The sequence below is a fragment of the Fukomys damarensis genome, unplaced genomic scaffold (assembly GCF_012274545.1).
Source record: "Fukomys damarensis isolate Sample0158 unplaced genomic scaffold, DMR_v1.0_HiC HiC_scaffold_37, whole genome shotgun sequence".
NCBI lineage: Eukaryota > Metazoa > Chordata > Mammalia > Rodentia > Bathyergidae > Fukomys > Fukomys damarensis.
Window position 1 is genome coordinate 69,270,676 of NW_022900949.1, and position 15,162 is coordinate 69,285,837.

The following is a 15,162-nucleotide window of genomic DNA, read 5'->3' on the forward strand; positions in this document are numbered from 1 at the left end:
CCTTGCAAGTGCAAGGGCTCGAGTTCAACCCCAGGTACCAAACCAAACCAAAGCAAACAAACCAAAAAAAAAAAACAAACAAAAATCCCCAAAATGACAACAATAAAAAAACTACTAAGGAGCCGGGCATGGTGGTGCATACCTGTAATCCCAGCACTTGGGAGCCTGAGGCAGGAGGATCCCTGTGAGTTCGAGACCAGCCTGGGCTACATAGTGAGTTCCAGGTCAGTCTCAACTACACAGTGAGACCCTGTCTCAAAAAACCAAAACCAAAAACAAAAAAACCCCAAAAACTACTAAGGTGTTAGTGGGAGTAATTGAAAGCAGAACAAATAAACAAGAGAAAGACCTATTCAGATGGTGTGGCAGCTACCTCTAGGGTTACTTGAAGACTTTCTGGTGAAAGGTAGACGCGTGAACAAAAGGATCAGTGTATTCCAACTTGAGGGTGATTCTTTAGGAAGTATGCTTGAGGATGTACTTGGCAATAAATTTGACAGCCAGCATGGTCTCCTTGCAGGTTGGCTTTATCAGCGATTCAGGAAGGAGGAAGCCAAATTTGCCTCTATCACGGAGCTCAAAGGCAAATGTGTGTTTGAGGCCCAGGTCATAAGCCCAATCTAAAGAAGAACCTGATGTTGGGTCTGCAAAACATAAGCAGTAAATATTTAATTAGAGGTAAATGCTAACATTGTCCTGGAGTTGGAAATCACTGGTGTAAAATTAGCAATAAAAAATAATTATGTGGACAGTTAATTGCAGTAATGAATGAGAGCAGTGGTCTGAATGCTACAGAGTACGTAGTTGAACATAATCACGAATTTCTAATCCACTGTACATTTTAAATACATGCTGCCTTTAAAATTTTCATTTTGGCTGACTTTATTTCCTGGGTACACATTGCTGCAGACAGAACAAGTGCAGGCAGTGGAGGAAACCAGCTGAGGAGTCATCACACCGGTTACTGAAATCCACCATATTGCTAGGGCAAACTTTTATAATTAGAAAGGTTTAAATTAGTGATTTTATTTTATTTATTTATTTATTTATCTTTTTTGGTACTGGGGATTGAACTCGGGTCCTTGCACTTGCAAGGCAGGCCACCGAACCGCTGAGCTAAATCGCCAGCCCTTAAATTAGTGATTTTAAAGGCATATTTAATCCCCTAATCCAAACTTCTTATGGCAATTTTTATGAAATTCCACTAACAATATAATCAGGCATGAAGGTTGAAAATATAAATGCATATCTAGAAGATATGTATATATATCTAACGCATCTAGAAGTTATATTATACATACTATAAGTATGTTTACATATATTTTGCTGTATGTAATAGAAAAGTATTTTTTGTGTAAAATCATTTATGTTCTGGAACAAGTAATGAGCTTAACAGATACCAATTAGTTTAGATGTGAAAAGATAAGAATTCAAAGCTGTGACTAAGAAGGAGGGAAAGGAAGAATATTTTGGTGGGAAGAGATAAGAGTTGGCTTTTAAGTTATTCGACAAATATTTCATTCACTTTACTGGGCCATAGAAGAGCACGAGTTACAAAAGGTGTGCCACAGGGTCTTCAGGAAGTTATAAGTCAGGGGAGAGAAGTCAAAGTGTAAATCTCTGTAGACAACAAGATATGTTACGAACCATCAGAACGTGCGATACTGCATTAAGATTTAAAGAAAGAGAAATTGCATTTGGTTAGAAGGAAGACATTTCATGTCCTCCCTTACCAAACACTACCTTTATCATACAGAAGATATCTGAAAGCCTTGATGAAATGTGAGTATTTTTCTAAGTGGAGATGAAAGTCATTCTGGACAGTGAGCTAGTCGGATGGAAAAGCCTGGGGCATTGGAAGGGGCCTGTGAGAGCCATCTGGGTTGGAGCAAAGGAAGCGATGAAGTTTTGTGGGGAAGTTCAGAAAACCTTGTAAATCATCCATGTTTACATTGTGAGAGACAGTAAGCTACTTCGGTAGTTTTGAAAGTTTGAAATGGGTTGCAAAGACTAGAGAGCAGTTTGGAGGTATTATGAAACGAAATTTTAACCTAAGGTAGAATCAAAGCATGGTGAAGAAAACTGAGGGCCTTATTTAAGAAACATTGATATGAAAGAGTAACCAGAGTTGCTGAAAATGATTGAAATTTCAGTCTGGGTATTTGGGAAAAAACAGCATACTGTTAACAGAAACAGGAACTCAGAGGGTGTTCGGATGAGGAAAAGAAGTTGCAAAGGAACACAAAAGGCTATGTTTAGCATTAATAAGACATTCAGGAAGCAGCTCAGGAAAATGAAGTATGAAATTATTGGCAGAAGCAACCATAAATGAAATTGTGAATAAGTGAACATTTAAGAATATTTTCTTCTTGGTGAATTGGTCCTCTTATTTTTAATACCTCTCTTTGCAACTAGTAACTGTTTTTTTACTGAAATGTGCTTTATCTGATATTTGCCCATTCTTTTGAAAATTTTTAAATTTTCTTTTATGATGCTGGAGATTGAAGTGTGGTTTTCATGCTTGCTAAGGAGGTGCTCTGTTACTCAGCTACTCCCCAGCCCTCTCTGATCTGTAGTCACTAATATAGCTGCTTCTTTCTGGTTTGATAAATGTTCACATATTATGCGAACACATATATGTCCTTTTTATTTCAGTCTATGTTTTTATATTTGAATTTTTTTTTATTTTTAGAGAGAGTCTCACTACATAGTCTAGGCTGGCCTTGAACTCCCTGTGTAGCCCAAGCTGGCCTTGAACTCTCTGTAATCCTTTCTTCCTCAGCCTCTCGACTGTTGGGTTTACAGATGTGTGCCACCACACCCTGCCAGAAATTAGTTTCTTATAGACAATGCATCGTTGAATCAGAATTTTAAAAATACAGTTACCTTGAATATTTCTCTGTATATCAAAGCATCAAATCTGTTATACTTTTTGAATCAGTCATCATGCATAAGAGAGACAGATCATATTATATTACATTATATTTCATATATTTACCCTAAGCACTGCCTTCTTTTCTGAAGTTTGGAGTCTTCTCTGGTATTTCTTTTTTGTTTGGAGGATTTCTCTTAGCCACCGTTTAAGGGCATGTGACAAGTTCTCTTCACTTTTCTTTTTCTGACAATGTCTTTTTCCCCTTCAATTCTGAAGGGTATTATTGTTGGGCCTAGAATTTGGTCTTGATAGGTTTTTTTTCCCTTTTAGCACTTGAAATAATGTCATTTCCTATGACCTCCACTGTTTCAAATGAGAAATTTGCTGTTTGAATTGTTTTCCATTTAGATCATTTTCCTTTTGTTGTTTTCAAAATTTTTACTTGTCTATATTTTTCAGAATTTTACTTTTGAATTTTCCTGATGTGAATTTCTTCGAGCTTTTTCTGTTGGGGTTTTACTAAGTGTTTTGAGTGTGTTGCTTTATGTCTTTGCCAAATTTCTTCAAACAGTTTTTCCAGACTCATTGTCTTTATTCTCCCCTCCTCTGACTTTATGATATATTTTATTAATGTTGTACTCACTGTTATTTTGTTGTCAGTTTTTAAGGGTCATTCATGTTTTCAATGTGGTTTCTGTCTTTAGAGCATGTGAATTCTATTGCTTCATCTTTAAGCTCATGAATTCTTTCCTCTGTTATACTTATTCTGCTATGAGCCCCTCTTCTTCCTTTTCTTCTTTTATTTGTTGGATTGCCATATTTGGGTCATTTTAATATCTTACATTTTTTGGTTAGATTTTTGATTTGGTTCAAAGCTATCTATAATTGCTTGGTAAAGCATTATTTTATGTTGGTGACTTTTAAATTCTTCTCAGATGATTCCAACAATGAAGCTATCTCTGGTTTAGCATGTGTTGATTGTCTTTTTTGTATTCCAGCTGTGATTTTTCTTGTTTTTAGAAGAACAAGTTATTGTTGATTGTACTGTAGACATTTTGGTTATTACACCTACACTATTAACTTATATCTTCTACCTTTGTAGGTAGTTATACCCTGTATCACATTAGTATGCAGGCTGTGGCGTACCCCATGTGTCTTAGAGTTCTGATGACAATAGAGCTTTCAGAACCCATGTTTTTGCTATTTTGGCCTGCTTGGTTTGCCTAGTGCTCCTAGATTCCCACTGAACCCTGCTTGTCCAAAGACGGTTGCTTAGCTGGTTTATCTGGTGCCTCCAGGTGTCCAGTGGGTGGGGTTGGGACTTCAGCCTGTAGAGATGGCCTTTCTTGGTGGGAAAGTCAGAAGGCAGAGGAGGGACTGTACAGCAATCTTTGGGAATAATCTGTATATTGTGCCCCATATCTTAAAACATGTCTGCTTGCACTTACTTATTTACTTATATATATTTTGAGGCAGGGCCTTTCTATGTAGTCTAGGCTGGCCTTGAACTCGCTATGTAGTTCAAGATGGCCTTGCGTTCACTGTCATCCTCCTGCCTCAGCCTCCTGAGAGCTGGGATAACAGGCATGTGTCACGATGTCGAACACATCTGCTTTTAGAGGCATTCACCAGCTATAGAGTTGAAGAGGAGAAAGAGAAGACCTAGGGGAGTTCGAAGTCAGAAAAGCCAAGGAAATGTCAAGAAGATGGATCTTCAGCAGGGTCAAAAGTTGCAGGGAATTTTCTTGCATGGTGCTCATACAGCTGAAGTGGGCTCAGGAAGACAGACATTTTTAGGTGGTTGAGTTTAAGTACATTGGAAAAAAGGCACATAAAGAGCTCAGTAGAAAAGGAGGTAAGTAAGCCGGGCCTGTTGGCACATGCCTGTAATCCTAGCACTCGGGAGGCTGAGGCAGGATGATTGCTGTGAGTTCCATACCAGCCTGGGCTACACAGTGAGTTCCAGGTCAGTTTCAACTACATAGTGAGACCCTATCTCAAAACAAAACAACAACAACAACAGCAACAACAACAAAAACAAAAAAGAAAAGGAGGCAAGTTACATAGATACTGTGTATAATATGATAACATGATAGTTCAGAGTGTGCTGTACATTTACTAAAGTTGGCCGGATTGTAGCTCCACCATGTCCTGCATTTGCAGTTGAGTAAACTGCTATGATTTCAAAGGATTAAAAGATGTGGCTATTCTATTTTGAGAGATTTGCATTATGTGAAATTTCTCATTAGCAGTGGTGATTGAGCATAAACGTAATTTGTGCTTTTTCACAATTAAGTGCTATAGAATGCAGTGCACTTTCTTTTATGATACTACGTCTTGCATCTTCTAGACCTTAAATTTGTAAATAAAAACCGTTTAAGGCCTACAGTAAAGGCAGTACTGAAAACTCATAGGTATACATTATTATGCATCTTAATTTGCTGAACATAACATTTAGCCTTTCATTCAGCTCTATGGGTAATTATTAAGATATAATAATCCTGGGGCTGGGGATTTAGCTCAGTGGGACTGCTGCCTGCCTTGCAAGCACAAGGTCCCAAGTTCAATCCCTGGTACAAAAAAAAAAAATCCCTTGGCTAAATATCAGATACCCTTGTAAGTGGCTTACTAAGTCATTTAATTAATTTCTATTTCAATCTTGCGATGTAAGTACCAATTATCATTTTAAAGAAGAAGAAATTCAGTTACAGGGATGTTAAGCAATTTGTTGAAACACACATAGTAGGTGGTTAAATTAGGATTCAGACTCAGAATATATGTCTTCAGAGCTCATGCTGTTAATCATTTTATGGTATTACTCATGCCAATCTAAAGTTTACCGATACACTTTTTTCTCATTGAATTTATTGGTACATTTTAGGTATACAGTACATACTGATACATTTTTTTTCCTCTTAGTTCTGTGATTTATTTTTTGTTGACAGTATATTTCTAAATATATCAACATTTGGAAAAAATACTTCCTAGTCCTTTTAAGGTACAATATTAGGGGCAAGGAACTTACTATAATGCAACAAAAACAAGTCTAAATGAAACTATAGCAAAGTAGGGGGCTGATATCAGATCAAAACAATCCATATAAAGTAGTTCTGGCCATGCAATGTGTACCATATTTACTGCTTTCTTGATATAGTATTTTTTAGAAAATTATATCACTGTGAAAAGTAATACTGAAATGTATTAAATATAATAACCTGTGCTTATACATCAACATTAAGTGAAAAGCATTCCTATTGCATGGTTCCTATCTATACAAATAACTGTTTTTGCTCACTAGGTACTGTGTTTAGTTATTTCTAATATGGTGGAATTGGATATGCTGTTAATATGCAAATGTAAACATTTTGCAATCTTTGAACATTATTTAAATTTTGTGCCATCTAAATATTGCTGTTTTGGGGCAAAGTATTTGGCATATTGTTTTGACTGTGCTCTAGAATGCTGACTTTTTTCTTGTTCTGCCATAAGGTGATAAAATCGTTCTGCATTTCAATTTCACAGTCTAGGAATAAGGAGTTTAGATCAGTGACTCTCAACAGTAGTTTCATCTGAGAATCACTTCAGGAACTTTACAAAATGCAAATGCCTGGGCTTCACCCCAGACAGAGGAAGTCACAATCTCCGGAAATGGGGCCCGGTCACTCATGTATTTTTAAAACTCAAGTGTGAGGACCATGGATTACATTATCTCCTAGGTTTCCATTGCTGAATCACTAGTGATCCAAAGTTTATCAGATATATTTGCTGATAAGGTTCAAATCGCAAATTTATATATTATCAGATAAAATGATATTATAGGTGGAGATGAGAAACAGGTAGGGGAATACATTAAACTGTAGATTTGAATTGATTTAATAATTTTTGTTAACCCTGTAACCTTATAAAAGTTCATCATAATTTCTTTCTAGAAAAATCTTATCTCCCCAAAGCAGGCACCTTCTATTCCCTAAATTTACATGTAATTCAGAATCTTCTGTGAAAACCGAAGCTCAAATTAGCAATTCTAGATTTCTAATCCAAATTTACAAATTTGTTAGTTCTCTTTAACGTTTATAAAAAATAATTAGGGAAAAGGCCACAGTAAATGGCAAGAGAAACTTACAAATTGTTGATGCTATTGGACCATAAATGTAGTGGGTTTCATACCGAGTTGATATAACATCAGTGCCAATCTTTGCAACTTTGTTCTGGAAAGAAATGAAAGTTATAGTACAATAATAAAATACTTATATGGACTCACCTTACCAGGTACTAAAATCAATCTACAGATCTTACAGATTATATGCCGTTTGAATATAAAAATAATATAGTTAAACGAGAAACTTATTTTCCATAAGCTATGTTAGTGATTGTAAGACTTCTAAATGTGAAGTCAATTGTATCCAGTAACACCAGATTATTCTGTTAAACCGTGCATTCTTTCTTTCGGCACTTTTGTCTGAGATAGGGTTCAGATATTTGCCTCTCCCAAAGTCAAATTTCCAGCTTATCCCAGGTTCCCCATCCATTTATCTATAACAGGTGCCACATTGTTACAGGACTTTCTCTATTCATTTGACCTCAGCATACTCAGGGAAGAAAGAAGTTCTCCTTTCAAGTAGTTCTATTAAATTAGGGTTTGTCTTCCAGAGCGGCATTTTATGATCTTTAATAAACATTAGTGATTTGTATTATGAAAATGGTTGCTGGAATTAGCTTTAATGGAATATAGTCACAACATATTTGCATTTCAAATGAAGATTTTTTTAGCCTATATGTATAGTGCCTCTAAGAAATAGTTTTTTTCCCAAATTAATTTAGCTGTTATGTAAGAACTTCTATTTTAGTTGAAATGGTTATTGTGTACATATGCATTTTTTATCTGTAACACCCTTTTCCTAGGAGTAGATTGATATTGCATTGCTGTATCATTGCAAAAATTAATCAAACTTATAAGTTCAGATTCTCAGCTGGCTTGAATAACAAGTGCAGGCCACATATTGCTTGTATATTTTCTTTTATATACATATGTGTGTATATATATATATATACATATATATACATACATATACATACATATATAGACTGATTTCATGATTTCTTCAAATGTGTGATGTAATTCAAATTAAGTGGTATAAATTGTACTGAATATAATAGATTGAGGTCAAAGTGAAAATTGAGATCTCTTTTTCCCTCAAATTAATTTTATGAGGCAGTACTTGAAACATAGTATGTACTGCATGTTTGTTAACTAGCATGAGATCCATGCTAATCTTTATCTGGTTTATAGCTTTGCTTCTACAGAAATTAAAGATATTTATTCTTGTATTCAACCATTTATCTGGTCAGTTCCTGTGTGTTTTGAGCATCCATTTGTGAATTATTCCTTTTCAAAGCTGATATGACTAAATCAGTCTTTGTAGAAAGAAAAATAATGTTCAATGGATCAAAGTTTTGGGAACATAGCATGTTCTTAGTGATGAAGCTAACAGATTGTGTCATTTCCAGCTTTTTCAGAAGGATAAAAGTACAATGGATCTTTTAAAATATGGTGTCTTAGGATATGAGTAACAACAGGCTTTGCTGTTCAATTAGGCTCTTGTGGTTTGTAGTTTTGTAGTGTGACCCATGGTAAATATTAAATACCTTTCTGAGCTGCATAGTAGTAGAATCCTACTCTGGAGATTTTTTTTTTTTTTGCTTTGTTCTGTTTTGATTTTGGTACTGGATATCGAACTCAGGACCTTGCACTTGTGAGGCAGGTGAGCTGCCACTGAGCTAAATCTCCGAATAGTTTTGATATTTCTTCCTCTGGGTTTTCTATTTAGAGTCACATTAAAAGATTTCCTTATCTATATACTTTTATCAGATGGAAATTAAAGGTCATAATTTGAACTCCAAGTCAACCTTCATTAGTCCTTTGTTTTAGTATTAAAATATGGAATTCCTTCCACATAACACAAATTAACAAAGATTGGACCGTAAAACAATGGTGATGTCAACGTATAAGCCACAGATCTTATTTTTTCTACATACCAGGTCCTCCTGGTTGCATGGCAGTTTTGTTGTATATCCATATGGAAACAGTAGCATCTGGGAGTAGGAATGGAAGGTGATGTAAGCTTTGATGGATTTTAGGTGTCTTCGGATGAAGTCAGTGACAGCCTTTGTCTCTTTCTCTGACTCTGGTGCAGGGCCTCTATAGATGTCACTACATGGATTATTAGAGCTTGGAGAAGCTGTACAAGACATGGGCAGATAAGATCACAATCTGCTCTTCATCAGCGCAGCCCCTACTCCTTCTGGTGTGGATTCCCAAAATGTCTTCAACATTTTGGCCTCTCACATTTATAAAACTGCCTCAATGTCTCTTGTGTCATAAACTAAGGGTACATACGTGTCATATTATAAAATTTAGTTCACTGGGATATTCTTGTCTATTCCCCTCTCCTTTCCTCCTTTCCTGGGAGAAACATATCAAAAGCATCCCAGGGTTTAGAGTCAAACAGATACTCATTTCAGTTCTACTCAAGCTCTGACTTGCTGACGACTAGGGTAAGGACCTTTCCTGAGCCTGAACTTAGTGATATTGACAATCATCATTGCATTCATTATGTCAAAATTAAAAAACTAAAAACTAAGGTGATATTTCTAACCAAATTAAATGGAGAAGTACATGACTTGGGGCAGTGGTAATTTCTCCCCCAAAGTCTATAATGATAAAGTTTTAGTTGTATAGCAATAACAACATCATCTGATAAAGCAGGCCCCTAATTTTGCATCGCTATTAAATAGTTTCACTTTTGGTCCCCCCAAAGATGTTTCTTTTCACTAAGAATCTAAAGAATTACTTATATTTCCATTTTATCCACTGATATTTCTTAACTTTTATCAGAGTAGGAGCAGGAGGGACCTGTGGTCTCTCTTTAGATTAACTGAATTTTTGTATATCTGGATTTTGTCTGTTTTTTAGTGAGCTAGATACGTTCAGTGAGAGATGGTTTGATAAAAGACTTCCTCTGCCCCCTGCCAGTACTCATTGCTCTGTGGTAGTGATGTTTATTTTTCCTTTAGTAGATGATAAAAATTAATGCTCATTCAGAGAATACATGTTTTTACTAAAATAAGTAAAAACATGTATTCCTTTTTATTAATTTTATTTTATTAATTTTTAAAGTTTTAGTGTTGCACACAAGCCTGATTTTTCTTTTATGAGAATCTCCATATATTTTTTATTTCTAAATATCGTCAAGACCAAGTTTCTAAATGTCATCAAGACCAAATCTATGACTCACATTTCCACGAGACATCAAAATTCCTGTTGAGGTCAGTGCCAATACAGCTGGAATTTTTGTTCTTAGAACGATTTTTTCTCCACATTCGGTTCTGCCAGATTGAATCAAGGAAAAGCTTTATATCAGATCAGTTTGTACTTTTCAGTTTGATTATCTCAGATTCTCTTTGCAGGTATCTACAGCTATATTTGAAATCTACCTAGTTAAAATGGGTGGTTTTATTATAAAGAAAATATTACTTTCTTATAATGTGTAATTAGAAACATTGCTAATCTTAGGGCATAATGAAATGATTCAGTTAATTTAAAAAACTGTTGCATAGTTCTCAGTATAGATATTGTGATGTTCTGGAATTATGTATAAATTAAATTATAACTCGATTATATCTTTTATAAAGATAAAATACAGGTGAAATTGTGACCATTAGAGCATAGTTTTCAGAAAAAAACTTGATATTATAGTATTGTCTGAAAATTCAATATTAACCTTTTTAAACAACAGGAGAATAAAACATCCTGGTAGAAATTCTATTCCTGTCTTTATTTATGCCTTGATATTATGACTCTACTTCTATCCTGTCCCCAAATGATGGAATAAAATGACTTTTGCTTTGAAATCAATGTGTTCATAAAAGTCTCAAGTGGCTTTTATTCTTAGCTAAGCCATGCTTTTGCTATTTCATATAATCATGCATTTCCTTTATAATTACTGGTTTATTTTATTTTTCCATCATACTAGCTTCAGCAGCAAAAATTTCATATTATTTAAAGAACTTATGCAACAAGAAATAATAGTTGATAATTTAAAATTGAAATTTTTAAATGTACATTTTTCTGGCTTGGAGTTAAATTATTACCCATATAGTATATTAATATATAACTATAAACATTCATTAAAAATGATAAACAATATTTTATATAAATGCAAAGAAGAAAATACTGAGCAGTACCTGTGTCCAAGACCAAATATATCCATCCACGTTGAAAACAGGAAGAATATAAAAATTCATTCGGTCCAAGAGTTTGGTCATAATTTTGTTTTTTCCATAACTTTTTGTTGCCTGTAAATATAAGTTAAAAAAAATTGAATGTATTGGTGTGAAATGTAGTTGCCATGTGGAAAAGCTGCGGTTCTAATAGTCATAACTACCATTCCTTGAGTCATGCCTGCATTTAAATGATTTTAAAATATTTTTCTTAAATTTCACAAAAATAATGACGCATCAAGATTTTGGAAAAAACTAGTTATTCATGTAAACGACACTAATTGGGATAGATTCTTTAATGGATCAATTAATTATTGAGACATAAGGCATTCAAAATAGAGCATGCAAGAGTTATCTGATGGGAAGTGTAAGGGCCAAGTAGAAAATTAATGATATTACTTGTTTTGTGTGGATATTTTTCTTTCCCCTTACACCCTTTACATAAATACAGATGGCGTTTATAAGCATAGGAATACAGAAATATTGGAAAAGAATCCTAACGTATCTATAAATGGGATTAAAGAAATAATGTTTTTCTCTTTTGGTGCTGGGAATTGAACCCAGAGCCTCATGCATACTCAGCTTGTGCTTTACCACTGACCTATATCCTAAACCAAGAAAAAATTCGATTACGGAAAATCTCAAGAATTTAGAGACTGACCAGTCCAGTAAATGTTTTTCTCATGTCTGACTCAAATTTTTCTAATTATCTGGACTTTCTGTGGCTACTAAAAATCTCTCTTGTCACTCTTAGAAAATTTCTCCAAGGTATTTGTTCATTGGAGCTAGGAAATTCCTTGTAGTGTATTCCTTTATGGACCAAGGGGAACTCTTGGTCCTTAGCTGGAATTAACCTAGCTGCAGAGATGAGTCCGTTCTACTGCTAGATTCTGTCCTAGTGAACACGTTGATGGCTGGACGACCGTTGTCATACATATGTATTACCTACAAAAGCTGGGGAAAAAGAAAGTTAAAAGGTTTTAGGAGTCAGACTATATTAGCAATAGAGTGTGAGGAATAAAACAACATATAAATCGACTCTGCCTTTAAAAAAAATGAGTTATTTCTCACTTGGAAAGGAAATTTAAACATGAAAATTCCAAGTTCATGCATTGCCATTGAAATTTCTGGTCAGCGTTTGGCGCTCACTGGAGAGAAGTCAAATTTGCAAGACTTTTCACACTTCACTCTAGGAAAATCTTCCACATTATAGCGAAAACCATTTCTTTTAGTTTCATAAATTCTCAGCTGGAGTTCAAGAAGTTTGATGGTGTCCATTTTATAAAAACTGCAGTGATGAATAAAATCTGGAGCGTTTATGTCCCTGACAGCACCGAATGAAGGCCCCTCTAGTTAAGTGGACCTGTGCTCATTTGGAAAGGGGTGTCACCTCTCAGTAAAGTGCCGGGGACATGACAGTCAAAGGAGAGTAATGAGTGTTCTGATGCACTTACCTGATAGACAAACCACTGGCAGAATGCAGGGGAGATCCATTCTCGTGCATGAATGCCACAGTCCATAAAAATAGCCTTTCTTCGTCCATCTTTCCCAATCTACTTAAAAATAAACTTGAGATAGTGTTTTGCATGAACTCACACATTGATCTTATGTCATCCCATAGCTCATTCATACTCTCAGAGCAATTCTTCCTCTGTCTATCGTTGAACAGGAGCTGTGTTTGTTCGTGTTGTTCTCGGGGAAGATAAGGCACAGATCCTTCGGTGCCTTTGTATAATTCGCAATCTGATACATTGTATTTTTCAGAAAATTGCCTCGCATCAGAGCTGTCTTTAAGCTTTTTTTTTTCCAAAGTAGAATTTATTGTTTTTCTTACTTGATCGATAATAGCCTATATATTTTGAGACATAAAGTTACTTCCGTTTCCTTTTATTTTTCTGGTGTTGTAGACCAGGGAAGCAGAGTGTTTAGCCTGAAGCAGAAAAGAGTTTGTGTAGGGTTTGGAGTGGGGAGGAGGAACAGCAGCACGCATGTGCCATTCTGTCCTTTTGAAGAGTTTAGAATTATTGTGGAGTGGCTGGAGAGACAATGGCTGGATGGTAAGGGATTGGCTTTCCAGTAGTGAAGGCTTCAGGGTTGCGTCTTTGGGTGGACAAGAACCTAGCAGCAGCTGAAAGGCACTGGTGAGCACTGGGGGAGGGACAAATCTCACCACAGCACAGACCTGAAATGCCTTACGTTCTATTCTGGGGTCCGTTATGTCTGTGACGTTAAATTTTTTTCTTCATGACATTAATTCATTATTTTCATTGAAGTTTAGTGGATAGAAAAGAAGTTTACACATCTGAGGCATCGCAGACTTTTGTTATGAAGCTATGGAGTGAGATATTTGTCTGCGTTTACCCACTGTGCAATCTCTGACCAGTGTTCTCGGGCCCACGGAAAGCCATTTGTTATTTCTATTCATGCGCCGTTCTTCGAAAGATTAGACATTTTGCTATCTCCAACTTGGCTGATAATATTAAAATGAATGCTTTTCAATAACAAAATGAATTATTTTTACCTTGAGAACATAGAGTGGATTATCCTCAACAGTTGACCCAATTTTAATACGAGAGACCATTTCAGGATGCTTATTCACCATTTTTTCAGTCCAAGCTACAATCTTAAGAGCAAAATCAATTTTGAGGAATCAAAATGAAGGAAGACGATAGACAGCAAAGGATGATCTCTTTTAAAGAAGAATTTTATACCATACCTTGTCCCAGTTATTGTATTTTGCGTAACTGTGTCTGCCAGAGATATCGTCAACATCAAACTGTTTCTCAATCTCTTCTTGTAGATCATGTACTAGGATTCTTTTTGACGGGAAAGCGATAAGGTACACATTTCATCACGGGAAAGAAAAACAGTTATCTTTTGGTTGGAAAAAATCTCTCTTCCTTCTCTCTTTTTAACCGAGTTTGTTCTTTTTTCTTTATCATTCTTCTCTAGACATTTCCTTTGGACGTGTGTTGTGTGTGGCTTCAGGCTTCCCCGTTTCTCTAGGGGGTCTGAAATGGTGGCCTCCAGGTACAGTTGACTAAAAAGTACTTAAAATTGGGCCTGTCCAAGAGTAGAGAGTGCTGTACCTTTAAAGGATATTCTAAACTTTGAAATAATACTCTATACGAATAGCATAAAAATTATGAAAAATTCCCATAAGTTTTCTATCTATTATATGTTGAAATAATGATATTTTGAATATATTTGGTGAAATAAAATTTACCTCTGACGTCAATTTTACCTGTTGCTTTTTATTTTTTAATGATTACTAGAATATTTCAAATTTCACACCTGGCTTATGTTACACTGTTATAGTACCCCGGTTCTTCTGTACAGCACACACACACACACACACACACACACACACACACACACTCATACACATACAACACAGCCCAAAATGGATGTTTTTAGGCATCAATTTACAAATCATGTCTTCTTATTTTGTACTTTGAGAGATGGGAGAAACTTGAATAACAATGATGTTAATGATATTAGCAAACAGGTACTCAGCACTATGTGCCAAGCATTGATCTAACCTCTTTATGTATATTAACTCATTTCATCCCCACATGACGTTATGATCTTCATTTCACTGATGGTGAAACATAGGCACAGGTATTTAAATGACTTGTCTATACTTAATAAAGCTAGAAAATGGCTGAGGAATGTGGATTGGAATGCCTGAAAAAAGAGGCAAGAAAAATCATTAGGAAGCTAATACTGGATGTCATTGTAATGCTGAGTAAACTAACTCAGACACACACATATCTCATGGTTTCTCTTATATGAAAAATCAATATATCTAAATTATGAAACAAAAGATAAATAATAGAAACAAATATAGAGAAAAAAAGAGATAGTAATCCAATGCAGACAATATATCTAAAAGTATATCTTGGGCTGGGGATTTAGCTCAGTGGTTCCATCACCTGCCTTGCAAGCACAAGGACCCTAATTTGATCCCTGGCACAAAAAAAAAAAAAAAAAAAAAAAAAAAAAAA

The 15,162-nt window shown here is 35.3% G+C and overlaps 1 protein-coding gene across 1 annotated transcript in view; it reads right to left on the reverse strand.

Moving 5' to 3' along the window:
• Positions 1-254: 254 nt before the first annotated feature.
• Positions 255-15,162, reverse strand: part of Cpa3 (carboxypeptidase A3) — a 25,402-nt gene continuing 10,494 nt past the window's right edge. Inside the window, exons 4-11 of the mRNA XM_010625285.2 lie at positions 13,872-13,971; positions 13,677-13,778; positions 12,610-12,708; positions 11,120-11,230; positions 10,171-10,261; positions 8,912-9,114; positions 6,999-7,083; positions 255-644 (exon numbers count right to left, since the gene is read on the reverse strand). Of these exons, the coding sequence (XP_010623587.1) occupies positions 457-644; positions 6,999-7,083; positions 8,912-9,114; positions 10,171-10,261; positions 11,120-11,230; positions 12,610-12,708; positions 13,677-13,778; positions 13,872-13,971 (979 nt within the window). The 3' untranslated portion in view covers positions 255-456. The remainder of the gene's footprint in view (positions 645-6,998; positions 7,084-8,911; positions 9,115-10,170; positions 10,262-11,119; positions 11,231-12,609; positions 12,709-13,676; positions 13,779-13,871; positions 13,972-15,162) is intronic.